Source organism: Panthera uncia (genome assembly GCF_023721935.1).
Source record: "Panthera uncia isolate 11264 chromosome B3 unlocalized genomic scaffold, Puncia_PCG_1.0 HiC_scaffold_1, whole genome shotgun sequence".
In the NCBI taxonomy this organism is placed as follows: Eukaryota; Metazoa; Chordata; class Mammalia; order Carnivora; family Felidae; genus Panthera; species Panthera uncia.
This window is the reverse complement of record NW_026057582.1, coordinates 104,605,874-104,633,795: the sequence shown is the minus strand read 5'-3', so window position 1 is coordinate 104,633,795 and position 27,922 is coordinate 104,605,874. Positions and strand designations below refer to the sequence as shown.

The 27,922-nt window shown below is 46.9% G+C and overlaps 1 protein-coding gene and 1 long non-coding RNA gene across 5 annotated transcripts in view; one reads left to right on the top strand and one right to left on the bottom strand.

The window, feature by feature from the left end:
• PARP16 (poly(ADP-ribose) polymerase family member 16) overlaps positions 1-11,285 on the top strand; it is a 20,749-nt gene extending 9,464 nt beyond the window's left edge. The window contains exons 2-6 of one of the 3 annotated variants that reach the window (XM_049611781.1): positions 2,053-2,133; positions 4,477-4,683; positions 7,703-7,874; positions 9,512-9,653; positions 10,998-11,285. In XM_049611781.1, the coding sequence (XP_049467738.1) occupies positions 2,053-2,133; positions 4,477-4,683; positions 7,703-7,874; positions 9,512-9,653; positions 10,998-11,136 (741 nt within the window). In that variant the 3' untranslated portion in view covers positions 11,137-11,285. Of the gene's footprint in view, positions 1-2,052; positions 2,191-4,476; positions 4,684-7,702; positions 7,875-9,511; positions 9,654-10,997 lie in introns of all 3 variants that reach the window. The other 2 variants (XM_049611780.1, XM_049611779.1) reach the window with 2 other exon arrangements.
• Positions 11,286-12,200: 915 nt separating this feature from the next.
• On the bottom strand, positions 12,201-26,524 carry LOC125908903 (uncharacterized). 2 transcript variants are annotated; one of them, XR_007453467.1, is made up of 4 exons: positions 26,415-26,524; positions 21,367-21,540; positions 13,939-14,074; positions 12,201-12,286 (listed from the first exon to the last, which is right to left on the bottom strand). It is a non-coding gene; the product is annotated as an uncharacterized LOC125908903 (long non-coding RNA). The 2 variants fall into 2 exon arrangements; XR_007453466.1 differs by lacking the exon at positions 13,939-14,074 and having other exon boundaries at positions 26,415-26,523.
• Positions 26,525-27,922: the final 1,398 nt, after the last annotated feature.

Sequence of the window (27,922 nt, the reverse complement as noted above, 5' to 3'; positions counted from 1 at the left end):
CCCTGTTTCTGATTTTCTACAACAGAGTTAAGAAACAAAATCCTCAAGGTCAGCAACAGCCAGCTTTCTAGACAAATGGAGAAGAAAAGAAATGGACATGTTTAGATCTACTACTTTCTTTCATCTTCTTGGCAACCTGACATGGAAGCAGCGGGGATTCTGTGTTAGAGGAGTTTGAGGTACAGCCTCAGGTCCTGAGGTCCAGTGCTTTGCCTACAGACCAGGAATTCAAACCCAGATCTGTCTGCTCTTTCCTCTACACCCAGGAAAGAGAATTAGAAAAACACAAGATAGGGGCACCTGGGTGGCTCAGTCGGTTGAGCGTCCAACTTTGGCTCATGTCATGATCTCACAGTTCTGAGTTCAAGCCCCATGTCAGGCTCTGTGCTGACAGCTCAGAGCCTGGAGCCTGCTTCCGATTCTGTGTCTCCCTCTCTCTCTCTGCCCCTCCCCCACTTATGCTCTGTCTCTCTCTCTCTCTCTTTCTCTGTCAAAAATAAATAAATGTTAAAAAAAAAAAAAAAAAAGAAAGAACAAGGAAAACACAAGATAGTCCTCAGCCTCCAGGAGTCTTAGCCATACAGGGGAGGGATTATTGGGACTGAGGGGTTTCGGGTTTAGAGGAGAGAGGGGTGCCTGGGTTAGTAGAGGTGGAGGAAGGAGCATCCCAGGGGACTGAATGAGCAAAGCTTGGAGGTGGTACAACCCAAGCTATGTTCACTCAACATTAGTCTGTAGTGTTTTAAATGCCATGCTGGAGAGATTTGGCTCCTAGTGAGCTGTAATTTCTGAGCAAAAGCTATAGAACCTTGTAGCTTTCTGTAAATCCAGGTCCCCTGTCCCTTATAAGAAATCCTGGCATCAGATGTGTTTCTCAATTCAGATTCTGCCCAATTTTACAAAGGTAATAATGTGTTGCACCCACACAACTAAACTTCCTGACTCTGTTCACATGGGGCACCAGCCTAAACAGGATGGTTCTTGGAGACAATGACACTCGCTGCAGGGCAGCATCGGCATTCTGTTCTTGCTTAAGTCCCCATAGCAGCCCACACAGAGGTCCAGGAGCTTGTCTTTACCTCCTGAGAGTGACAGCTGAGGTGTAAGGAGCAGGGTGGGGGAGTGCCTACCTAAATGAAGCTCCATGTTCCACAGGGGCTGAGCTCTCTTGTAAGAACACCGTAGACACAGCTGCCAGAGTCCTCACAAAAAGTCACCACACTCAGGGAAACCCAAAGCCATGGATTGCCCACTCATAGTTTCTTCCAGTCCAGGTCCAGTTTACCATCCTGGGTCATTTTTACCATAAGGAGTGTTGCCTGGTTATGTACGTAGTTGACGTACTACTTCCATCTGGTCTCCGGGAGACAGGTTGACGGGAGGTTAACTGATGCTGAAGGGAAAAGGCCTTGATAGCCCTTTATCCACACTTGTATATACCATGTATTTGGTGACTCCTCCAGCAAGGTGGTATTCCATAATCAGACATTAATATTCCTGCAGCAAAATGTATCACATCAATAGTAATAGGAAGTGGGATAAGTACAGATTAAGGGCACCTGGGTGGCTCAGTAGGTTAAGCGTTCGACTTCGGCTTAGGTCGTGATCTCGTGGTTCATTGGTTCGAGTCCTGCGTCGGGCTCTGTGCTGACAGCTCAGAGCCTGGAGCCTGGAGCCTGCTTTGGATTCTGTGTCCTCTCTCTGCCCCTCCATGCTCACGCTCTGTCTCTCTCTCTCAAAAATAAATAAACTGTGTCTATTAAAACAAAGATTTTTAAAAAATCTTAAAAAAAAAGATTTTAAAAATAAAGACTAAGTGAACCTCACATCATCTCAGGTCAGGTTTTATAGCAAATGAGTTACAAAACAATGTTTCAGCATTCAGAGCTTTTAGAGTTCGGTATTTGGAAAGGGAATCCACACCTGTACCTTTCTTCTTAAGAAATTCCTTGAAACATGAAAGGAGTGCAATTCTATGCTTTACCACCAGAGGGCCCCCTAGTTATCATTTGGTTCCAGATCCTTGCTAATGGAGATTTTTCCTCTTTTCAGCTTGCAGATGCCAGCAAGCTACCCAACCTGAAAGAACTTCTCCAGTCCTCCGGAGACAAAGACAAACGTGCCAGGGATCTGGTGAGCTGGATTTTATCCTCAAAGGTCCTGACAATCCACAGTGCAGGGAAGTCAGAGGTGAGACTTTGGTCTGTAGGACAGCACATTGCTAGAGCTAAAGGGCTCTGGGACCTCCTTGTGCACCAGAATGGCCTGGGAAGCTTGTTGAAAATGCATATTCCTGGACCTTGCCCTGAGAGATGCTGATTCTGTGTCTGGAGTGGTCTCAGGAACTTGCACACTGGCAGTGCAAACCTGTGTTCCCCCTCTTACTGTGAACCTGGTGCAGGTTACTGGGTGCATTTCATTAACTCAGTTTCCTCATCTATAAAATGGGAACAATAATAGTATACTTCCACAGGGAACTAGCTGTGAGAATTGAATGACTTTTCACATTTAGAAGAATGCCTTAAGGCATTCTGCTAAGGGCTCGTAAATGTTGGGTATCACAGGCACCCCAGGTAAATCCAGTAAGGGTGCACCCTTGACCACACCTTAAGAAACATTGGCCTCATCCAGTTGTTAGGAAACAGAGAGGCAGAACCGGAAGTAATGGAAAACTTTAGGCTCTGGGATCAAATCCCACTTCCATCCATTATTGAGTCTCCTTTTCCCTATTTATAAATTGTGAATATTAATAGCTAACTCAGAGGGGAGCTATGATAGAATGTATGCCACCCCCAGTACAGTTTCTGGCACAGATCAGACATTCTGTAATTCGGTTTCCCTTGCCTGGCCAGGATCTCCCAGGGACAGGCTGGGATGGCAGGAACCTGAGTGTAGGAAGGCAGATCCCTGATCTGGTGCTCTTTTCTCTGAGCAGCAGCAGGGGTTTATCTGTACTGGTCTTTACTTAATTTTATTTTAAGAACATTTAATTTTACAAGCTCCTGCTCAAGACAGAAATCCTCCTTAAGTAGCATAGAATTTGGTATCTTTGATTCTGGTGTCTAGGGACGTCCATCTCTGTTGGTAAATGGTAAATAACACACAGAGCCCCACAGTGGGAGTCAGGAGATCCCTATTCAAGTCCAGGCTGGGTTGCTAACTGCTAGATGATCCCTGGGTTTCACTTTTGTCATCTGCTAAATTTAGATTTATTCATTCTTCATGTGGGTATTAAGCACCTGCTAGATGTTGGCTGCTGTAGGTAAAGTAGATAAGGCAGTGTGACTCCTTAACTTTTCATTATGGACCAGTTAAGTTCCATTAAAATATGGAGTGTTGGCGCCATATGGAGTGAGGGTTTTCAGCCTTTTATCATGTACAAGTAAGGACGTGAGGCTGCCATGTATCATCACTTTATAAAAGGATGTTTTAATATAAAAAAGGAGGATGTTCTCAAAAAAAGGACAATTCTTCCAAAGAAAGGATGGCAGGCAACCTTACACCAGTATAAATCTATCTGTTACATTGTCCTTATTTTTCTCATTTAAACACAACCCAGAGAAAACTTTGCCACAGATTGGCTTTGGTCTATGACTTACTGTTTAGAAATCACTGAAAAGATGTCATCTCTGCCTTGAAAAGGATTATTGCCTTTTAGGAAGAGCTCATTCTTCTGTATCAATAGGTTTTGTGGCATGACAAATCATTCCAAAAACCTTGATTAAAACAACCTTGATTGTTTCTCATGATTCTGTGAGTGAGTTGGATTGTTCTTCTGGGTGGGGCAGGATGATCTAGTGTCTCAGTCTTCAGCTGGTATGTCTCACATGTCTCCATCTTCCACTGGGGTGGCTGCTGTGGTTGGGGCCCTCCTCTGCGAGACTGTCACCCTCCTGAAGGCTAGCAGGGCTCATTCACATGGCAGTGAAGCATTCCCAGCAGCAGATGGTTAAGGGCGAGCCCTTTCAAAGTCTGTTTGCTATATATTTGCCAAGGTCCCATTGGTCAAAGCAAGTCACATGGCCAAGCCCAGATTCAAGGTGGCACAGAGGTGCCACATCTTGTTGGAGTCCGGGAATTCTACCTGCAGACTCACATTACAGAGGTGTGATAGACAAGGATGAGTGGAAAGGTTGTGGCCATTTTTGCAACTGATCACACCTTTCTACCTCCTGAGACTATTGTAAAGACAGAGTGCAGGAAAGGGATGTGACAGTGTTATGAAAACTAGGGGTGGTGTCTAGTTCAAAGGAGCAGTTTGTGCTTCTTGGCCTAGTGGGGAAAAACATTATTATAGGAAAGTAATCTTGAACTAGAAGCTCTAAGCTTATTTATAAATTGTTATCTTTATTCTCATGAAACTAGTTCTCGTGAGCAGACCCCATAGGAATTAAGCCCAAAGCTTTAGGAGGCCATTTTGGCAGCACAACTTAACAGCTTCCCCAATAAAATTGCGACTTCCTACATGTTTTCAAGTTCGAAAAGATCCAAAAGCTGACCGGTGCCCCTCACACGCCTGTCCCCGTGCCGGACTTCCTGTTTGAAATTGAGTACTCCAACCCAGCGAACGCCAAATTTTATGAGACCAAAGGAGAACGAGACCTAATCTACGCCTTCCACGGGAGCCGCCTCGAAAACTTCCATTCCATCATCCACAATGGGCTGCATTGCCACCTGAACAAGGTGGGGCCTAAGCCTAATGATATGAGGGTCAGAACCCTGGGGAGTTGCCTGGGGGAGGCTGGGGGGGATAGGTTCACTGAGGCCACACTCAGGTGTGGTCTGCAGACCAGCACCTGGGAGCCTGTGAAAATACAGAATCTTGAGCCCACCCTAGACCTTCTGAATTAGAACCTGCATTTTAACAAGATCTCTGTGTGATTCTTGTACTGATTACAGTTTAAGAACTATGGATTTAAAGATGGTTCCCAACCTTGGCTGCCCATTTAGAATCACTTGGGAAGCTTTTAAAAATCCCAATGCTTGGCTGTATCCCAGGAGAATTCAATCAGAATCTCTGGTGTGGGGCCCAGATAACAGTATGCTTTAAAAGCCAGGGGATCCCAAGGGGCACCTGTGGCTCAGTCAGTGAAGCATCCAGCTCTTGATTTCAGATCAGGTCATGATCTCACAGCTCATGAGATCAAGCCCTTCATCAGGTTCTGTGCTGACAGCATGGACCCTGCTTGGGATTCTCTTTCCCTCTATGCCCCTCCCTTTCTCGTGCTCTGTCTCTCTCTCAAAATAAATAAATAAACATGAAAAAAATAAATAAAAGCCAGGTAATCCCACTATGTATCCAACCCTCCCTGTTCAGCATGGTCCCTCGTCCAGCTGCACCACATCACCCAAGAGCTTGTCAGACATACGACATCTCAGGTACACCCCAGACCATATGATCAGAGATGACTTTAACAAGCTCACCAGGTGATTTGTCTGAAGTTTGAGAAGCACTTGCCTAGGGGACAGTCCAACAGAATCAGTCCTTAGAAATATTGAGGGATGCTCCAAGGAGAGGTCCTTTCCTCCCTTTTTTTTTGGAGTCAAAACAGTGTCACTCACCCTTCTCTGCTGGCATTTATTTTGGCTCTTAGTGAGGTATAGGAAGACAAGTACATATAGGAACCAGAAAGACCACCTTAGCCACTCTGTGTCCTGGGAAATTGCTTAACCTCTCTGAGCCTCAGTGTCCTCATCTGTAAAATAGGACGTTATCACCCACAGTCTCGTGTGCTGAGAGGATTCAAATAGTTTATATATGCAAAGGGCTCTTCTCGTTCTTAGACCCTAAGAAAGCAATGACTGCTTTTATAGGTGGATGGAGAGGGAATCTAGGCTAGTGGCAGGGCTGCAGCCTTTCCCTAGTCATGCCAACATCTGCCTCGTCTGAGGGGTTGGCTCCATGGCCATGGGCTCCGTTGTGGCTGATGCAGCCCTGAGGCTAGAGAGACTTCCAACACTGCTGTAGCTGATTAGCGTGCAGTTGGGTTTTTTGTACGATGACGGGCCTGTTTATACTGGCTCTCGGCCTATTATTATGGCCAGGCTACTGGAATCTGGGGGGGCTCTGCTTCACAGCATAACTGGCCTTGGAGAAGTTGCCTGAAGATTATACCAGACCTTCTCTTCAGTGTCCAGGGAGTTTGCTGCTTAGAGACATCTTCTCGGAGTCCTTTGGTAAAGCGGATGCTCTTTTGGCTGCTTCTGTCTGGGTTTTCAGTGAGGGGCTTGCTTGAGGGAGCCTACTTGCCAGTTGAAGCTGTGAGATTGTTTTCATGGTACAGATACCCCAGCTTTCCCACTCTGGTGCGCCTCTGCTTACAGCAGTCTCGCTCAAGGCTCTTGAGTCTATGGAGTCTAGTCTGTGTATATATGGCAGCTATAGCTTAGAATGGGTGCAGAGTCAGATCAGACAACACCCAGGGTCCTTGGAGAAGGTCTGTGTCAGCTTTTGAGACATGGGGACACTGCCTAACTTGGCAAGGGGCTTCCCAAAGGTAAAGCAAAGGCTTGTTTCATTTCCCCTAAGCTTCACCTAACCAGCTTAGAATTGTAGAAGCCCGGTGCCACTGAATAGGACATTTCTCAGTTCCCAAGCATAGGCTGTTCAGAGAGCAGTTTGAGTTCACTTAACAGATCCTAATACTGCAGCCAAAAGATAGCAATTGAATTTGAACTTGAATTTCAAATTCCATCCATTGGTAACAGCTACCTGAAATGTTGTGTTGAGAAGGATTCTGAGTCAGTATGAATGAGTGCCATGATTGATATTTTTATGCTGGCCATCATGGTTGATTATAGACCCTTGGCCATGGTCTACCGTGGGCAAAAGATGTATTTGCTCTGCCTGCTGTAGTCTCAACTTGTAGGTATGTCTCCTGATATCCTTCTCTCTCATCTGACATGCTGCTTCATGGAGGACATCAAGTTAGCACCTACCATTAGGGACCTGCCTCCTAGATTTTGGACATCTCCTTGGTTGACACCAACACAGAGTAAAACTTACCATGTCCCTAATATAGGCCTGCCCTATTTGGTTACAGTTTTTTGTCTGAGAGCTTCATTTCTTTTTCAAGTAGCGACTTAGATTACTTCCATCCTTAGGTGTGATCCCTCTCGCTGTGCATAAGTGTGTGACTTTGCTTCTGCGAGGCCATTGGTGTAACCATGCTAAATGCGTTCACGTAACAGGAATTGCTAATACATTATAATATAAACGCCCACCCCTCCGATGTGTCAGATGTCCTGCTCGATGCTTTATGTACATTATCTCATTGAATCATCCTCAACCTCATAGAGGAGATACTAACATCACCATTTTACAGATGTAGAAACTGAGACCGAGAGAGTTTACGTAACTTGCCAGCTCGTTGGAGGTATAGTCAGGATTCAAACTCAGGTCTGTTTGGACTCTTATACCTATGTTTTTCTCACTCAACCTTGACCATAGGAACTGCTAGTTTTCTAGGCTAGGTGGGCACATCCACAATTAGTTAAACTGTCATCAGATAGGAATGGGTTTACTAATAACCCTGTGATGATGTCATAGAATAATTTGATATTATATGCCTTTTACTGGGGATAAAGAGGCTTGAGAATTTTGTATTTACAACTCTGTTGAAGAAAGACCTATGTCAGCTTGCTGTGCCAATTTTACATTCACCCAGCCTTGTTTCTTTTCTGTTGACCTCTGCCATTCCAGACATCCTTGTTTGGGGAAGGGACCTACCTCACCAGTGACTTGAGCCTGGCCCTCATTTATAGCCCCCATGGCCTTGGATGGCAGCACAGCCTCCTTGGCCCCATCCTCAGCTGTGTGGCTGTGTGTGAAGTCATTGATCATCCAGATGTCAAGTGCCAAATGAAGAAGAAGGGTGAGTGAGGACTTGGCCTGGACCTAGGCTGCAGGCCTCTGAGTGTGTAGGCTCTTGCCGTTGACCCATCTGTTGGGTGGATCACCCATTGCATGCAGAGGGATGAGCTGGGTCCAAAGCAATGTGGGACAGGGGCTTGCCTTCAAGGAGTGAACAGTCTCCTTGGGGATTGAGCACTTACTACAAGGTGGTAAGCACAGAGTGCCATGTGAGGAGGCTGATGAGGTCCACAAGGGCAGCTCACAGGAAGGTGCAATCAAACATTGTAGGTCCAAGTATTCAGGGGAAACTTTGGGGAGAGGTAAGATTTTTTTAAATGTTTATTTATTTTTGAGAGAGAGGGGGGAAGGGCAGAGAGAGAGGGAGACACAGAATCTGAAGCAGGCTCTAGGCTCTGAGCTGTCAGCATAGAGCCTGACACAGGGCGTGAACCCACGAACGGCAAGATCATGACCTGAGCTAAAGTCAGACGCTTAACCAACTGAGCCACCCAGGTGCCCCGGGAGGAAGTGAGATTTGACAGATAAAAGGGAGCGTGTGAGGCCAGAGTGTGGGCTCCTTGAAGGCAGAAAGTGAGTTTTAGTCACTCTTGGGCACCTGATACCTGCAGAGAGCCTGAAATCTATTTGACATTCAGTAGGTATTCACTAAATAGAAGCTAAAGACATGGATCCAGACCCTGTCCTCCAGGCTACTCTGGTATGTGCCTGAGCCCCCAGAGGATGTGAGAGGCAACTGAGGCCACAGAGAGTAAATCCTGGACTCTCTGGGGGAGTGGATGACTAGCTAGAGCTCAGTCCACTCCTCCGATATGTCTCTTAGAGTCTGTGCCTTGTGCGCCCTGCTGTTTTGCCCGCAAAGGCAGAAGAGTCGCAGAACTGTTATTCTAGTCTCCAGAACTGGCCTGTTAGTTCCACTGAGAAAAGGAGAATTGAGGAAACTGTCTGTTCCTGGCCTCTAATGTAAAACAACTGGAATCCTGAGGAATGGCCCGTGTCTGACACTACCCTTCCACACCAGGCAGCATGAATATTTGCATTTATAATTCTTAGGAAGTTAGCAAACTGTGACATCAACATCAAAACAAAACCTTGCAGAGTCTACTGTTGCACACAGCTTTGGCTTTGTTTGTTTGTTTGTTTGTTTGTTGTTTTTATAAAGCTTCATCATATTATTAAAAGGAAAGTTTTAGGTTTTTTTTGTTTTGTTTTGTTTTTTAAACAAATCTTGGTACAAAGCGTGGAACATAAGAGTTCTAAGAAGCTCAAAAATCCAGAATGATTAATTTAAAATGCCTAAGAGACTTGTTTTGGGTCAAGCCTTGTACCTAGGCCCAGATAATTTTTTTGTTATGGCCATCAGTCTGCTTCTTCCCTCTGCTTTTCCAACGCAGGTTTTTTTCCCCCTTGTCTCCCTTTTATCTTCCTGTTCCTTTTCCCCCTCGTCCAGCTTGTCAGACTCTCCTGTATTTTAGTGCTGCTTCACATACAGCACATATACAGCTGAGGCCATTCCTCACCCTGCTGGGGCTTTCCCACCCTCATGACCAGGAGGCTTGACTTATTTCTATTTGTAATTTGCTTTTTTTATTATTGTATTTCCCCCCGGTGAAGTTGTACTTTATTCTCCTTATTCAGATTCTAAGGAGATAGATCGCAGGAGAGCAAGAATCAAACATAGTGAAGGCGGAGACATCCCTCCAAAGTACTTTGTGGTCACCAATAACCAGCTTCTGCGAGTGAAGTACCTGCTGGTGTACTCCCAGAAGCAGCCCAAGAGGTAAGGAGGACAGGCCCTGCTAGAGGTCCAGGAGAACATCTAAATGCTGAGAGTATTGTGTCCCTAGTTATCAGCATCCCTTGCTCCCAGCCTTAGACCTCAGCTATGTGTAAAATATATAAAACGCTGTGCTGCACACGGTGAGGGGTGAGGAAGACAGGTGGAATAAGATGCGGTCCTGGCCCTGAGAGGACTGTGTTCTAGTGAAGAAGACAGAGAGATTTGTAAATACAAATAACATGAGGGACCGAACGAAGCCAAATTGGCTGCTCCAGACCATGAGGCCCCTTAGCCACCCAGGCTCCTGATTGTAGTCAGAAATGCACTGATTTAGGTTAAGCCAAGAGGCAGGGTGGTGCCTGGATGCTGATTGGGAATATGTGCCACTCTGCTTGGTCACTTCCTGCGGTGACTGCTCCTCTCTGGACCTGAGATGCTTCATCTTTATGTCCAAGATGAGGGTGTTGGACTCAACAGCAGACAAGACCTGTCAGCTCCTCAGAACCGTGGTGGATTCCACATCCCATCTCAGCAGTGTGATGGTGGGTGGCAGGGTTCCCCGGGATCAAGGGTCACTTTGAGATCCTGTCACATTGTTGGGGTCTGTGGCAGAGCTTCTCATGGGGACAAGCAGCAGATGAGCAGCTAAGGGGGTCACTTGTAATCCTCCCCACTCCTGGCTGTATACACCAGTGTTTCCATGCTTCAAGATTTCATAAACCGGTAAAATCCTCACCCCATCCCCCACATTGGGGAGATTTGCATAGGGTTCCTGAGTCTGAGGAACATTATCCTCTGGTTTAAAATCATCTGGCTTCTTCTACTTGAAAATTCCATTCCTTTCCCACTTCTCCCTGTAGTGTCTCTTCAGTACACACTTGGACGGTTTAGATCATCTCCCAGTGGGCCAGAGAGGATTTCCCCAGCTCGGACTGATATCTGTACATGTCTAAAAGTGAAAAGATTTCTGCTAAATTACCTGCCACCTGCTGCCATCTGGGCAGACACCCTGAGCACAGTCATTCTTCTAGATACCAAAGTCTTGCCTAAGAAAAGATGGGTCACAAAAGGCACCAGAGGAGCTATGAAAGAGAAGATCAGGATGAGCTCATTGCATAGCTGTCTTTGTACATTTAGAAGATGTTCTGGTGAAAGATGTGTCGGTGCCAGGGCAAATAGCCCCAGATTTTTTTGAGCGAAGGAGCATGCACGAAGCTTCATTTCATGGCTCACCCAGAGGATGAGATTCATCATTTCATCATCTTTGAGCCAGAAGTTGTTGCATACACTTAAAAAAAAAATGTTTTTCTCTTCTTGCCAACATCACTTTTTCCCCCCCTTAAGCAGGGCTTCAAGCCAGCTGTCCTGGTTTTCCAGCCATTGGTTTACGGTCATGATATCCCTGTATCTGCTGCTGCTGCTCATTGTGAGTGCCATCAACTCCTCAGCTTTCCAACACTTCTGGAATCGTGCAAAGAGATAATCTCTCTGGTGTGGGGGCCACCTCGACCATGTGCCTTATGACAACCTGTTCTGTACCTCCCATGCGCCGCGTCCAATCAGGTGGAGCCTGGGGGCCAGTTGGGGACCACAGGACAATTATCATATGCCATAAATGTATTGATTGCCTTTGATGATGCTCTGAGCCACACTCCGCTCAGTAGGGACCACGAGTCTCTCACTCTGGGGCTTCAGGGGAGTCCTCCTGTCTGCTCCTTCCTAAACAGTCCTAGGGAGTTGGTTTTTCTGCCAGGGCCAAAGGAAAAAGTCCTGCTGCATTTAAAAACAAAGTGTCCAAGCTGTCAGTGGGGTGTTTACAGTCACTCCTGGCAGACGTTGGCCCTTTCTCTAATGCCTTCTGGAAGGCAGAATATGTGTAGTGGGGACTATAAATCACTAGGCGGTTGCCTTGTTTTGACCTGAGACACCCAAGAGGAACAGTCATGTTTCTCATAAAAATTGGTGGGATCGTTTTGAATTCCATCAGCCTTTGTATGTGAGTGCAAAACCTTTTCACAGTTTTCTCAGATCAACAAACAGCCTTCTGCTACAGCTGTAACCCCCCTGCCCCAACCATGGACGAGCAAGGAAGGAGCCAGAGACCTGATAAAAGAGACAAATTTAACAGCAACTCAAGTCTTTTTCTAAAAATTACCAACTGCTGATTGTAGTTGAAATGGAAACACATGCTTGTTTTCTGTTTTGTTTTGCTTTTTTAAGTAGCTATTTGACAAATTCATCTTTGGGAGCTGAGTAAAAGAAGATTTCGAGAGCACTCTTTGGTCAGTGCCCATAGTCTCTTTCCTGGCCATGTGTTAGAGAAAGGGATTTGAGTTGCAGGCCTGCCACCTGTTCTTGTTCTCACGAAGCTGCCTTGATTGTGGCCTCCCAGCCACAAGTGCCACGCTGCAGGACCTCAGGACACAGGCCTGCCTCAGTCTGCCGCCAGCGTGCATGGACTGAGCCTCCCTTGGCGGGCTCACAGGTCGTCGGGACCCAACCTGGGCTTTAAAAGTGGGGAAGAAGCCTCTGGCTGCTCAGGGAGCTGCAGATCTCCTTGCTGTGTTCTCTGTCCTTCCTTTCTGCCCTGTTTCAGCCATCATGGAGTCCCATCTGATTTGAGGGGTAGATCTCTGTAAAGAAGGTAGAAAGTCATTTTTCTATAATCTGTGAAGTTGTGAACAAGCCACTATCATGGTTTTTACATTGAATATTGGAAGATTTCAGAGATAATAAAGGTATTTTCCTAATTATCAAGTGGCCTTTGTGACTCCTTTCAGTCTCAGCGGGAGTCTGCCATGTATGCCTTGTTGCTAAAAATCTTATCCTCTCTTCCTTTGTTCAAGGTACAGTTTTCTGGACACCATATATCACCTGGATATCTAGTAGGTATTAGATTGCTAGTCATTGATTTAACAAATACGAGCACCTACCATGTGCCAGGCACTAGAAATAGGAGCAGGATCAAGGTAAAAGTGTCCCTGCCCTCCTGGAGCTGCCAGTCTGGCAAGGTCGGGAGCTAGACAAGCATTCTCAGGAGTGGGGTTGGATTACATGTTGTTATAAAGGAGTTTTGGAAAACACTTGGCGAGAAGTCTTAACATAGTCTGGGGTGAGAAAATACAGAAGTGACACATGTACACCTGCAAAGCACCTACGTGTGCAAATTTCTTTTTTTCTTTTCTTTTTTTTTTTTTTTCTATCTTTCTTTGTTTTTTTTTAGTAGGCTTCACACCCAGTGTGGAGCCCAACTCAAGACTTGAACTCACAACCCTGAGATCAAGACCTGAGCTGAGATCCAGAGTTGGACACTTAACTGACTGAGCCACCCAGGTGCCCCTGATTTATTTAATCCTGACAACAGATAAGAAACGGAAGTGCCAGAGAATTTTGTAGCTTGCTCAAAGCTATGTGGCTGGGAAGCAGCACAGAGCTGGGAGCTGCACATGGCAGGTTTCAGTGTTAATCTCACAACCACCATCCTCTGCAGCACCCCTGGGCTCCTAGAAAAGGTGATATTTAACTGAAGCCCGAAAGAACCACCAGTATCAGGCCAACAAGTGGAGGGAGAGTGTTTCAGGCACCGGGAAAAGCACATGTAAGGACCTAGAGTTCTTGCTGGAGAAGTTAAAAGCAGGAAGGTCATAAAGGAAGAGGCTGTGGTGAGAAATGGGGTGGAAGAGGTGGGCACGGGCCAGATCATGCAAGACCCTCAAAGCTGTGGGCCAGGGAGCACCATTAGGTTTTAAGCATGGAAATGATATGATCAGATTTGGTTTCCAGGAAGCTCATTCTGGCTGGTGGTTGCAGAATAGATTTAGCATTATCTTGAGGATTAAAAGAACTGACACAGTCGGGCTCAGCACAGAGCAAATAGCTGACATGTTTCAGCTGCTATTAGTTTTTAGTGGCCCAGCAGAGGGAATGAGCATGCACAGGACACCTAGCAGCAATATCCAGGGAAATAGGAGGAAACCCAAGACAGCAAAGTGTCATGGAAGCCAAAAAGGCAATCTTGATGAGCAGTGTCAAATGGTGCCGAGCCGTTGGGATTATACCTGGGAAGTATCCATTGGATTTACTGAGTTGGAGATCATTAGCGAACTTGCTGGGAGCAGTTTCAAGTAGCATTCAGCAACAGGGGATGCGGACAAAGTCCAACTGCACAGATGTGAAATGTGCAGTTTCCAGCAATTCTCAGGCAATATTTATTTAAAACCTAGTCCCCCCTCTTTTTCCCTGAGGTTTCTGCCCCCACCCCACCCCCAGAGAGTCAATGCAATACCTGATGTGAGCATGGGGCAAACAGTGAGCATGGGAGGAACTTGAGGATGGATGAAGAATGGTCCTATCCTCCAGGTGCTCCTAGGCTAATGGAGAGCCATTGGACAGGTACATTTTGATGTGACAGAAGGAAATCCCTGAGTGAGCAGAGAGTAGGTCAGGACTACATTATGACTTTCATGGGCACTTTTGCCTTCCTGGACTCCTTAATAAATATTTAAAATTATATTTTATGATTGTGTTGGTATAAGGATGAATATATTACTATTAAGTACTAAAATGTTTGCTTCCACTTACAAGCTTGTTTTTTCCTCCTGATTTTTAAAATTTTAGTTTTAATTAATTTTTAAATGTTTATTTTTGAGAGAGAGTGAGAGAGCACGAGCAGGAGAGGGGAAGAAAGAGGGAGGGACAGAGGATCCTAAGTGGGCTCTGTGCTGATAGCAGAGAGGCTGATGCAGGGCTCGAACTCAGAAACCGTGAAATCATGACCTGATCCAAAGTTGGATGCTTAACTGACTGAACCACCAAAGCACCCCTTTTTTTAATTAAAAAAAATTTTTTTTTTAGAGAGAGAGTGCAAGTGGGGGAGAGGGGCAGAGGGAGGGAGAGACAGAATCTCAAGCAGACTCCACACTCAGCATGGAGCCCAACACAGGGCTTGATCCCATGACACTGGGATCATGACCCGAGCCCAAATCAAGAGTTAGATGTTCAACCAACTGAGCCACCCAGCATGCTTCCTTCTGCTTTTAAAGGAAATTAAAACATTTTTGTAATGTGGACTCTATGCCCTGTGCCTATGATGCCTTAGGGATGGGTCCACCCTGGACTAGGGTAATGGGGGATAGTGTGAGATCTCTGGGTAGCTAGGAATGGAGAGGCGGGAAGGAGACAAACTCTAAAGACTCACAGTTCTATTTAGCACCAACCTGACATCTGAAACAGACCCCAGAGGCCAGCCATCTCCAGGAAAGGGCAAATTTGAGTGCTGGAGTTTGGGGGCCCAAGGGGCTCATGCTGCAGACATTTTTTCATGGAGAAAGAAGCAGCACTCTCCTTGCTGATGCACCCCCTCTGGGCCAAGAGCTTCACCAGGCCACTGATGGCAGAGGAGACCAGATGGTTCAGTTGGAGCCACCTCACATCAGAGCTGCAGCTGCCTTGGTCTTGTGAAAGCAAACCCATCAACCCTCTATCACTAATGCTACTGTCAGTGGGGACAATTTGGGCAGGGGTGACAAGAAGACCTTCCACAAGTTAGGTCACTGCTTCTGGAAAGTGCCAAGAATCCAATGAGCTGTCAGTTTTCCCCACAAAGGGAAGAGGTTTTACTCTGTGGGCTTTTGGATAAATGTACCTGTGTATGTGAGAGAAACATGGAATAGGAATGTGATTCACTATTATTTCTGATTAATTCATTTCATTAAATACTGATTGCTTACAAAATCAGAGCTGGTAGGGAGTTTGTGACTTAAAGAGCCCAATTCAGATCTTTTTCTTTAGAACATGGCCCCATGCATCCGAGCCCAATCCTGCTGCTAAGCCCTGGAGGTTTGTGTTGGCCTGGAATCAGCTGCACTCACCCTCCCCATTGCCATGGTAATTCTTGGGAAGGTGGAGGGAGCTGGGTTCAGCTCCTCTCTCTCTCTCTCTCTCTCTCTCTCTCTCTCTCTCACACACACACACACACACACACACACCCTCCTTAAGCCCCCTCCACAGCCTCCACCCATCTCTCCTCGCTCCCCTCCTTTCCACCCGGCCCCACCTCATGAGTTTTCCATCTCTTGGCCTTTGTTTGTTTTTGCTTTTGTCAGTCTCCCTCCTCTGGATGGGTTTCTGTTTGTTTCCAAACTGTCTGGGGCTGTGTACCAGGGAGACAGTGTCCTGGGCTGCCTCTAGCCCTGATCTGGTTAGAATAAGCCCCTCTTCTTTGCATGATCTCCAACCTGACATTTGGAACATCCAAAACAAATCATGACATTCTGAAGCGAGATAGAAACCACCATCTCCACCCACTTCTGTTGGCACTCCTGTCCACCTGGAAAAGGTTTTAGAAAATTTCCAGTGTTCTCCACATCGTGCAGCCCTGGGAAGGGGAAGCAGCACTTTTTGAATACCTATTGAATACCAGCCACTGGGCTAGGCTTTTTGCTTGTGTTAAAAATCTGGTGTGCAGGTGATGTTTCCAGCATTGAGATTCAACTGCAGGCTGTCAGAGGGAGCAGGGCCTGGGCTGTCTTGGCATACTCAGTATCTAAAAGATGATGGAGACTCAGGAAAAGTCTGCTGAGTGAATAAATGGATGAAAGGATTCAAGAAACTTCCCTGCCACAGCAGAGAGTAATGACTGAATGTCAGCAAAGGTGATCGAAATTATACTTGAAGAAAAAACACACTGGCAAGGCTGTGCAGATGAGCAAGGGTTTCAGGGATGGTTGTGGACACTGGTTGCCTGATTTCAGAGTCCCATTTGCTCTGCACCTTTTGGGAACAGTAGGGGGTATGCAGGACAAAGCCTTTTGTTTCACTGAAAAGGCTCAGAGTTAAAATGCACATGGTCCTGAGAAGGGTTAAATTACTGATTTGATGCTGCTTCATACACACATATAAGTGACTGGTGACAAAGTCTTTCCTAAGAAAATGGGATTTAGAAATGAGTTGGGAAGAGGGGTAGTAGAGAGAAAGCAACCAGGGGAGATTCAAAGGCCAGAGGAGACTTGTGGGGGTCAGGAGAGAAAGGGAAGGTTGAGGCCCCTGGAGTCAACCCTCTTTCAGTGCCCATTTAGCCAAGGGAAGTCCTTGGTGAAAATAGCTTACGGTGCTGATCGGGCCTTCCAGCCCTCACAGCGTTGGTCAGTTCAGTCAAGCTGCCCACCAGTGTGGACAGGAAGGGAAAAGGCCAGTCCGAATTTCTGGGAAGTATGGATTACAGATTGGTTAAAGATGTAGGTTTACTGTTCTTGGGCAAGTATAGCCTATCCCAAATGGGCCCTATAACACATTGCCTGTCAGAGATCTGTAGGGATTTAAAACTAGCACATCTGGGGCGCCTGGGTGGCGCAGTCGGTTGAGCGTCCGACTTCAGCCAGGTCACGATCTCGCGGTCCGTGAGTTCGAGCCCCGCGTCAGGCTCTGGGCTGATGGCTCGGAGCCTGGAGCCTGTTTCCGATTCTGTGTCTCCCTCTCTCTCTGCCCCTCCCCCGTTCATGCTCTGTCTCTCTCTGTCCCAAAAATAAATTAAAAATGTTGAAAAAAAAATTAAAAAAAATAAAAATAAAAAAATAAAACTAGCACATCAATTATATATTTTTTTAAACTTAAAAAAATTTTTTTAATGTTTTATTTATTTTTGAGAGGCAGAGAGAGACAGAGCGTGAGCTGGGGAGGGGCAGAGAGAGAGGGAGACACAGGATGGAAAGCAGCCTCCAGGCTCTGAGGTGTCAGCACAGAGCCCCTCATGAGGCTCGAACTCAGGAACCACAAGATCATGACCTGAGCCGAAGTTGGACACTTAACCAACTGGGCCACCCAGGTGCTCCATCCATTACATTTTTAAAGGGCTTGGGAGTGCTTGAAAAGTATTCATCTGCTTAGTTCTTTGACCATTGATTTCCTTTGGAAGACACCTGTTCTTTTTGTGGTCCATCGTTCACTCACCCTCCTGGTACCATACCCCAGCTTCCTGCTGGGAAACCAACCTCTTTTCCACTTTCACTGGATCTGGGTAAAGGTGACTGCTCCTTCTACCCACACACCCTAGGCAGGGAGCAGTGGCACAGGCCTGAGCCAATCAGCAAGCTGCATTTCTCTGGCCTTAGCGATTGGTTCATATACCAACATGTGACTCCCAAGAAATCTATAAGAAGATTTTTGCAGGGGCTGCTGGGAAAGAGACGTTTGCCTCCCACCCCCATTCTGTCAGTGTGAGAGGCTGGTCCTGGTGTTGCTGCCTTGAATCTTGCTGCCACGGGAAGCCTCCTACTGACACCAACACAGTGGAAGGCAGAGCCAAGAGAGGAAGAGAAACTAAATCCTGATGATGTTGTTTGAGTACTCAGTTTGGTTGTGCCTAAAGCCAGACTTTTCACTGTGTAACCATTAGACTCCTTTTTTATTTAAGAGTTTAAATTGGAACTTGTGGGAGATACAGTGAGGAGGGGTCCTTAACTGATACTCTTTGCCATCCTGGAATTTCATTATTTTTGGTATAAACTCTTTATTAAATATATAGAAAGATGAATTCCAAACAAATGAGTCAGGATTGATGAATTTTTCCTGACCTCCTTAGACAAGGCACTCAAACCTATGCAAAATGAGAGATGGGCAAAACACACCAAAAAACCTCACAAAAAAACAAAAAACAAAAAACACCTAAAACAAAACAAAAAAAACCCCCACCATGTTCTGGGACCTTCTAGAGCCTTGGCATCGAAATGCCTCCTTGGGTCAACTTGGACTCTTCTACAGAGTGCTACGGAACCCCAAAGCACTCTGAGATCTGGGAGCAGCAATAGGTAGAGATGTGACCAGGCACGTGTTATAAGCTACACCAGAGAGGCCTGGCCCTCAGGAATACCAGAGGTGAGGTCTGCACCAATAGAAAGAATGGGAGAGAAAGGCACTACCATTTATCAAGTGCCTCCTGCATGGTGGGCCTATTGAAAGAATTCTCTCATTTAATCTTCAAAATGTCCTTGTGAGATGGATACTGTAATCTTTATTTTACAGAAGAATCAGGCCTGGAGAGGTGACTTGCCCAAGGTGAGAAGGCCTGGAAGAGGCAGCGCCAAAGCTGACTCGAGCTGGAATAATAAGAAAGGCAGGCAAGTACACGGCGGAAGCTAGAGGGACTGCCTGAGCAGAAAGGATCTGGGCTGGTAGCACAGGGAGGTTGGAACGGGTCTGGGGGATGCAAAATGACCTCCCTTCCTAGGCTAAGGCCGTTAGCTCTGACATGTCTCATAAGCAGGAGGCACCTGGGATGCTGGGAGTCAGACTGTAGGAAGTCTCTCCTGATGGCTGCATGATTAAAAGGCTGGGTTCAGCCCCATTCACCTTTCTGCCCTGTCACTGCAGATCCAGGAGGTGAGCTCAGAGGCACATGGCATGGAATGTGGGGCAGGGAGGGGTGGCCCCTCCCTTCCACCTCTGCTGCCTTCTCAGAGCTCAGGCCATCAGCCTGCTCTGATTAAGCTGACTTCTTGGAGTCCTCAAATCCAGGGGTTGCCAGCGGCCAAATCCCCCTGATCGTCTGGGATGTTCCCGACAGCAGAGAATAAACAGTCTCTCCTGTCCGGCCAGCTGTGCTGAGCAGCATTCCTGTCTCTTGGCCCACCCGACTGGGTGGGGCTGCAGCACTGTGTCCACCTCCAGCAGAGGCCTAGGGAACCTGGCGAGAGGGTGGAAAGGGAGAGGAGAGATCACCGTCTCCAGGCCACACAGGACATTGACTCCTGCCTGAGTCCCCATTTTGCCTCAGCGTGAGGCACCTCTGTTTCAAGCCACTGCCTGGCACAAGCTCTGTGGATGTAATAATGACTCTGTGACTTAAGAGGAGGCCCACACCAGGCCACTGTCTCCTGGGATTGGAGCCCCTCACCCTTATCCAGAGACTGCCTGGGGAATTAGAGACTCCTATCTCATTCTGACTACATCTGAAGGCATCACACCCAAAGGGGTCATTTTATGGAGGTGGACACAGCGAGTCAGCAGCAGAAGCGGGACTAGACGCTGGACCTTTCATTGCTGTCCATCACCTTGGAATGCTGTGGATGCTGGGGCTAAAAGTGACACAGGGGCTCTGAGTGAGAGTGGCGGCCCATGTTTTTGGAGAGGAGCAGAGGTGTTTTCATCCTACGCCTGTTTTGGAGATCAGGCTTGTGGCCGAGCCATTTCCTGAGGAAGTAAGTCCTCTGGAAAAGCGCTGTTCACCAGCCCCTCCTAAATCATGCTTTTGGAAGCAGAGCTGGGGCAGCAGGACCTGCGTGGGGCTCTGTCTCTGTCTAGAGGCCAGCACACAGCCTAGGCTTGGCAGGCCACGGGTGGTGGCTGGGGACGGAGGGCAGAGTCCTTGGCAAGGGGGAGCACCCCCCAGCACACACCATCTGCTTCTCTGCCACAGGACTCTGGCCTGAGATTGTGGAGGAGGAGAGAGTAGCCTTTCTCAGCCAGTCTGCAAAAGGAATTCCTCTAGGAGCCCCTTCTGGCCGCAGACAGAAGTGGGAGGGAGGCAGACAGTGTGGGAGCCCAGGGCAGCCAGGGGGTCTCTGTGGACAGGTGTCTCACTCCCAGTCTGTCTTAGGCCTACAGCGTTGTCTTTGTCTAGCTGCGTGTATCGGTGTGAGTTTATGTGACTGTTCTGTTGTTTGCATGTCTGGGCGGCTGCATTTCTGGTTGGAGCTGGGTTCCTCAGTGGGAAAAGCATGTTTGCCAGCATATCGATGAGTCCCTATCTCTGTGTAAGCTCATGTATGTGGGTATCTTCAAGGGAACATGTGGGCCTCTGCATAGTGAGTGGGTCTGCACGTGCCTGCAAGTTTCTGTGGGAGTGTGCATATGAACATTTAGGTTATTTTGTTATAAACACGTACCAGGCTTTCTAGATGTAAGTTTATTAGGTATGTGCATCTCTGGGAGTGTGGGTATATATACTTGTCAATAATGTGTTGGTGAGTGCCTGAAAGTGTATATGCCTGTCTGTTTATATCTGTGCAAAAGCATTCACTCATTCAATTCATTCACTAAATGATTTTCTCGTTTACTAACAGACATCTTTAAAGTGCTTGTTCTGTGAGCACTGTGCACTGGGAACTTAGGGAGGTATCCAGGGCAGCTCCTAATGTTTTTAAGAACCAGGGCAAGACGTACATTTGTACGTCTAAATATTTTTTTAAGTTTTTTTTTTTTTTTTTTGAGAGACAGAGCAGAGGAGGGGCAGAGAGAGAGAGGGAGAGAGAGAATCCCAGGCAGGCTCCGTGCTGTTAGCCTGGAGCCTGATGCAGGGCTCAGACTCATGAACCGTGAGATCATGACCTGAGCCAAAACCAAGAGTCGCACGCTTAACCCACTGAGCCACCCAGGCACCCCAGTACATCTAAATATTTAAACGTTATAAGTCAAAACAACAAACTGCTAAATAAAATACTTAATCCCAATAAGCCAGAGGGCTGGGTTTGATTTTGGATTCTTGACTCCTCTGACTTCTGTGCTGGAATTCAGCAATGCAGAATAAGTGGCCCCAGCCTCTTTTTCCCCATCCCGGCTCCGTCCCCTATCTTGAGTGGCCTTGCAAGCATGTATTACTCCTAACGTGTCCAAACTCCATGAGCTGCCCTTTGGCCACCTTTTGGGCTCCAGGGTATGCACACTACTGGCAAAGTCTGCCCAAATGGTTCTACGCAGGAAATAATGGGGTCTCATGTACCTGATTTATAATCTAGAATGGGGGAATGGGCTCCCCATGGATCCATCCTCTTGGGCCCGGTTACTTCTCAGTGTGTGGAATGGACTGTGGCCAGAGTAGAGCAAGAGCGTGGCCATCTACAGGTGAGCCCAGGGTAAGGGCCCTTTCTGCCTGCTTCCTCATGGAACTTGCAATCTGGAAAGGAACCACCACAGATAGATGAGAACAATACAATACATGGATATAAGTACCCATGTGTGTATCTTTGCCTGTGTGCCTATGCCTCTTCATGTCTGCTTGTGTGGATGTCTATATGTCTGTTTGTTTCTCTGTTCATCTTTGTCTGTCTTGTCTCCTAGAGGGCAGAGCCCACAGCTTTTCTACCACCCTTGTCTTGCCTGGGTTGACTTAGGACTATGAGACAGCTGGGGTGGCTGGAGAGACACTGATCTGAGTTTGAGCCACTGTCCTATGGTCAATTTAAGACTCACTCTGTAGGTTGCCTGGATGGCTCAGTCATTTAAGCGTCTGTCTGTCTGTCTGTCTCTTTTATAGCCTCTCTTTTATAGCCTGTTTCTTCTGAGGGAGAGAGAGAGAGTGCATGTGAGCAGCAGAGGGACAGAGAGAGAGGGAGAGAATCCCAAGCAGGCTCCACACTGTCAGCACAGAGCATGATGCAAGGCTCAATCTCACGACTGTGAGGTCATAACCTGAGCCAAAATTAACAGTCAGATGCTCAGCCAACTGAGCCACCCAGGCAACACTGACTCTTGATTTCAGCTCAGGTCTTTATTTCAGGGTCATGAGTTCAAGCCTGGCGTTGGGCTCCACACTGGGCATGAAGCCTACTTAAAGAAAAATAAACAAGTAAACAAATAAAAAGACTCACTCTGTGATCTGGCCTCATTTTCCTCATCTGCAGAATGGAGGGATTGTATTAGCACATCTTTAACTTACAGGTCTTGCTTGGTTTACAGAAGAAATGTGATTGATTTCCTAAGTTAATTACTTTCTAGAAGTCAAATGGAAGAATGCATAATTGTAGAATCTGTGGGATCAGACAGAACTGGGTTTGAATCCCAGCTCTGCTGTATACAAGCTGTGTCTCTTTTAGAGTTATTTAATCTCCCTCAGAGTTATGAGGATTGAATAAGATAATGTGTGTAAAGTGTTGAGTACCATGTCAGGCTTATGGTAGATATTCAATAAATATTAGCTTCTGTCCTCATCAAGGGTCTTTCCAGCTTCCTTACTTTATAAATTCTGGGTTCACTAGACATGTTGACTAATTGAAATTATTGGAACCATATGTTTTAGGGAGTTCTGGCCCGGTTGGGGGGCAGGGATAGTTGCGTAAGAAAATCAGTACCTTCCAAGAAGCTGCCAATTCAGATCTGTGTGTGAGACATTCCCTCTATCCCATTCTCCAATGTGGACCCTTGACATTTCCTCAGTCTTTGGTAAAGCACTATGAAATGCAGGTTCAATGCCCTCTTCTGACCTGATTCTGCCACTGGGCCCCTCCCTGGTGCCATAGGATGCTGAGCTAAGTAGGATCAAGCCACAGGGCAGAGCTGGGTCAGGTAAGGCCTCAGACTCCCTGACATGTCTGGGCCTGCCTGATCAGCCCCAATAGTGGGCAGATCCAGCTAGGCAGAGAGCACCTGTCTCTCATGATTGATACTCTTGGGAGGGCATCGCTCTGCTGCTGGCACAGATAGATCCTAAAGCACTGGGGGGACTGAGGACCCCTTTCCTCTCAGGGCCCCCCGGAATGGCTAAGTTCCAGCAGGAACAACAGGAAGAGAATTGGGAGGGACAAGTGACAGTACCTCTCAGCCAGGGCTGGTGGGGGTGGGAATCCCCTGGATCCCGTCTTGGGAATCCCCTGGAGCCTGTGAAAACTGGCGGCTTTGGGGCTCTCCTGAAATATCCTTGACCCGAAGGGAATGAGGGAGAGGTCTAGGGCCTAGCCAGGGTTGCTGAGTTGGGAAATGCTTTGAGTATGAGCTCAGGGTGGCTGAAGCCATGAGGGAGGCCATGAAGGAGAGGGTCTGCTCTTGAGGTCATGCCGGCCATCCCTCTGATCCCATGCACACATGAGTGACTGAGAATTGGTTTGATGATCTCACAGCTCCAGGGATTACTGGGGAGGTGGGAGAAACTTAACCTCTGAAAGGTCCTTAGGGGGTCATTGTGATCTCTCCCCACCACCTCTGGCCTGCTCCATTTGGGGCTAGAACTGGGAATTTTCCTCTTGAAAAAAACTGGAAGCAAGGGAGCAAATGGTGGGTTGAGGCCAAAATAATATGTTTAAGGAAATTTCTGCTTCATGCTGGCTAGGACAGGGAATGTCTAGTCAATGAGCTGCTGACAGCCAGGGTCCCTGTAAGTAAACATACCGCCTCTGATGGCGGCCCTGAGCTCATTTCCCTTAGCAGTGTGTGAGGAGGGTGATGTCACCAGAGCAGAGCCTCCTGGTCATGGAGCTGGTCGGTGAGCAGGAGTGAGTCTCAGTGATTGCTGGCGGCCTGGGTGCCACTGCCTAGTTATTGTAAGCAGCTGCTTCCCACACAAGCAGGTCTGATAGCGTCCTACACGTACTCATGCATGATGGGACTCGAGCCACACCCATAACTCATAGCCGGGACATTCTTCAAGAAACTTGGGATTAACTATGAAGTCTCTAGCTTCCATGCAAGGTCTCTTCCTCAACCAGAGAGCTGGGCCTTCTCTGGTCTATGAAGAGGGGTACCTAGGATGGGTTCAGTTGCAAGGAGTGGCCCCTAGAGGTACAGGCCCATGTCCTGCCCCTGTAGAGAGCAGGCAGTGACAACGTGCATCACAGCCTGTCTCCTGGGGCCAGGCAGCCAGGTCCAGTGGGGCAGTTTCCATGAGCAGAGGACCCAGGTCAGGGGAGGTTGGGAGGTGGGGTGGGGAAGAAGATACAAAGCCCTCTCTGTGTCTCTTGTACAGGCTCTTCCTGAGCATGTCAGTCACTAGGTGAGGTTTTTATGAGGTTTGGAAGGCCTGTAACAGAACTGCTGAGGAGCAGCTGCCAGAGGCTGGACCAGGCTCTGCAACCTTCCCCTGTCTACCCTGTTCTATCCCATTTCACGTTCTGGCTGGGCAGTAGGGAACAGTGAGTCTCCAAGTAGACAGGTGGGCCAGAAGCTTCTTGGGGAATAGACCTCGGCTTTTCACTTCTTTGTGTCCCTCAGAATCCTGGGCTGACTTCACAGGGCGGGCTCATCAGTCACACAGACCCACTCCATAGGGCAACCAGCCCACTCAGTGCCTGCCTGACCTACTCCAGGCTGAGCAAAAACCTCAGACTGATAGGCGGGCTCACAGAAGACTTACTGCCTTCCTCATTGCCTGACTGACCAATAGGCCAAACCACTAAGTAAGTCTACTTATTTAAAAAATAGTAATTGAACACCTCACTTGTGCCAGATCTTGTGTTGGGTGCTGAGGATGAGCAGTGAACAAGACAGACAAGATCCCTGCTCTTAGGGAGCTGACAATAAGCAAACAAAACACTGACAGGATGTGATACATATATTATGGATGGAAACAAGATTCTGTGTGAGAGAGTATCCAGCAGGCCCTACCCTGAAAATAATATTCAGGGAAGACCTCCTTGACATGTAATCTGAGACCTGAGGGATGAGAATAAGGAGCCTATGGAAGAGCTTTCCAGATAGAGGGAACAGCAATGCCAAGGCCTTGAGCTAGGGAAGAGTTTGACATAATCTTGGAATTAACCAGAAGACCAATGTGACTGAAACATGGTGAGTGAGGGGAAGGTACCGTGTAGATGAGGTTGGGGAGGAGGGCAGGAACAGACCAGACAGGGCCTTGCAAGCCACAGCAAGGATGTAGATGTGAGGGGGAAACACTGAGGGCTAGCTAGTTATTTATTTATTTATTTATTTATTTATTTATTTATTTATTTATTATTGAGAGAGAGAATGGGAGGGGCAGAGAGAGAGAGAGAGAGAGAATATCCCAAGCAGGCTCTGCACTGTCAGCACAGAGCCCAATGTGGGGCTCAATCTCACAAACTACAAGATCATGACCTGAGCTGAAATCAAGAGTCAGATGCTTAACCAACTGAGCCATCCAGGTGCCACAACACTGAGGGCTTTAAGCAAAAGCGTGACACAAGTTCAAGAAGAAATAGATAACCTGAATAACCGTATAACCAATAAAGAAATTAAATTTATCATTAAAATTTTTCCCATAAAGAAAACTTCAGGCCTAGATGCCTTCACTGGTGAATTCTACCAAACATTTAAGGAAGAAAAAATACCAATTTTATATAAAATCTTCCAGAACAGTGAAGAGGAATGAACACTTCCCAATTCATTCTATGAGGCCAGCATTACTCTGATACCAACATCAGACAAAACATTCCCAGAAAAGAAAACTACAGACTAATATCCTTTATGAACACAAGTGCAAAAAAAATAAATAAATAAAAATTCTAGCAAAGTAAATCCAACAATGCATAAAAAGATAATTCATCAGTTAAGTGGGATTTATTGAGAAATGCCAGGTTGAAGAAATATTTGAAAATCAATTAATGTTGGGGTGCCTCGTGGCTTAGTCAGTTGAATGTCTGACTTGATTTTGGCTCAGGTCATGATCTCACAGTTTGTGAGACCGAGCCCTGCATGGGCCTCGGTGCTGACATCATGGAGCCTGCTTGGGATTCTCTCTCCCCTCTCTCTCTTCCCCTCCTTCACAGACATACTCTCTCTCTCTAAATAAACATGAAGAAAAGAAGAAGCTGGGAGTCCTTGGGAGCCTGGGATAGTCATCTGGGTAAGAGATGCTGGTGGCTGTGGTGGCAGTGGAAATGGAGGAGAAGGGATAGATCTCATTTGATATCTAAACAACAAGACTTGCTATCAGTTGTATATAAGGCATGAGGGAAATGGAGAAATCCAGGATGGCTACCACATTTCTACCTAGAGCACTAAGTGGCTGAGGATGCTTGGCCAGGAGAATCTGTGGGTGGGGAAGTGGGAAGGGTAGAAAACAAGAGTTATCTTTTCATCTACCTGTGAAGATGTTTGGGCTCCATGAGAAGGGTCTGGGAGGAGATAAAATGTGGAGAATTTTAGCAAATAATTGGTATTTTGATGCCAAGTGAATGGATGAGGTCACAAAGAGAGAGAATAGTCAAAGAAAGCTCTGAGGACTGAGCCTGGGGCATTCCAGCATTTGGAAGTTCCCTGAAGGAGCCAGTAAATCCCATCAGGAAGGAACAACTAAAGAAGTACCCAACCATATTCATTTCCTATGGCTGCTGTAATGAATTACCACAAACTGTGGCTTTAAACTGGCAGAAATGTATTCTTCCACAGTTTTGGAGGCCAGAAGTTCAAAAACCAGATCCCTGGGCTGAAATCAAGGTGTCAGTAGGGCCACACTCCTTCTGGAGGCTCTAGGGGACAATCCATTCCTTGACTCTTCCAGCTTCTGGCAGATGTTGGCATTCTTTGGCTTGTAGCCATACCACTCGAATCTCTGTCTCCATGGTCACATTACTTCCTCCTCTTCTGTCCATTTCAAATATCTCTTTGCCTCATTCTTACAAGGACATTTGTCATAGGATTTATGATCCACAGATAATCAAGGATAACATCCTAATCTCAAGATACTGAACTTAATTACATTCATAAAGACCCTTTTTCCAAATAAGGTAATAGTCACAGGTTCTGGGGATTAGGATGCGGACATATCTTTTGGGGACTACTCTTCAATCTGCTATACCAACTAACTGACAGACTAAAGGAGTGACTAATTAAGAATGCAAAATGGCAGAACTTCCTGTACCTTAGAAGAGGAAGCCAAGTATAGAGTATCGGAGCCCAGCCTAGAGATATATGATGTAGGCCACTGCTGGCTTTAGCATGTGCGTGGGAGTCTCATGGAGAGGGGAGGTATTGCAGGCAAGAGTCTCGCAGCCCTCCCAGTCCTGACTCAGCATCTGGCAGGGGCCATCCACACAGCAGCCAAAGTGAGCTTTAGGGTGCAGATCTGCCTACATCACTCGCCAGTGAATGACCCTCAACCGCTTTCTGCACCTTTAAGGCCAAAGGCCGATATCCTCACCTAGCCTACAAAGTCCAGGGGCCTGGTCTCAGCCCACCTCTGCAGCCCTGTCTCACACCTCTCTCCTCTGCTATCTGCCTCCAGATATACTGGCTGCCTCTTAGGTCACCTTTCCTCCTGTCTCAGGGCCAGTGGCTGTTGGTCTCTTTGTCTGAAAGGCCCTTCTTTAACATGCTTCACAGAGTTAGCATCCACTAATGTTTCAGATCTCAACCCAGATGCCTTTCCTTGGGGAAGTCTTCCTTGGGTCCCTGGTCCATGTCATACAAATATGTGATATAATTTCTCATAGTTCCCTCTGTTCATCTTTCATAGCACTATCAAAGTTTACAATTTTATACATATTTGCAATATTATTTTATTAGTGTGTATCTCTACCATTAGACTGTAAGTACCATAAAGTTAGGGTTTGTGACTTACCACTATCCCAAGTGCCTTGTCTAGTGCTTGG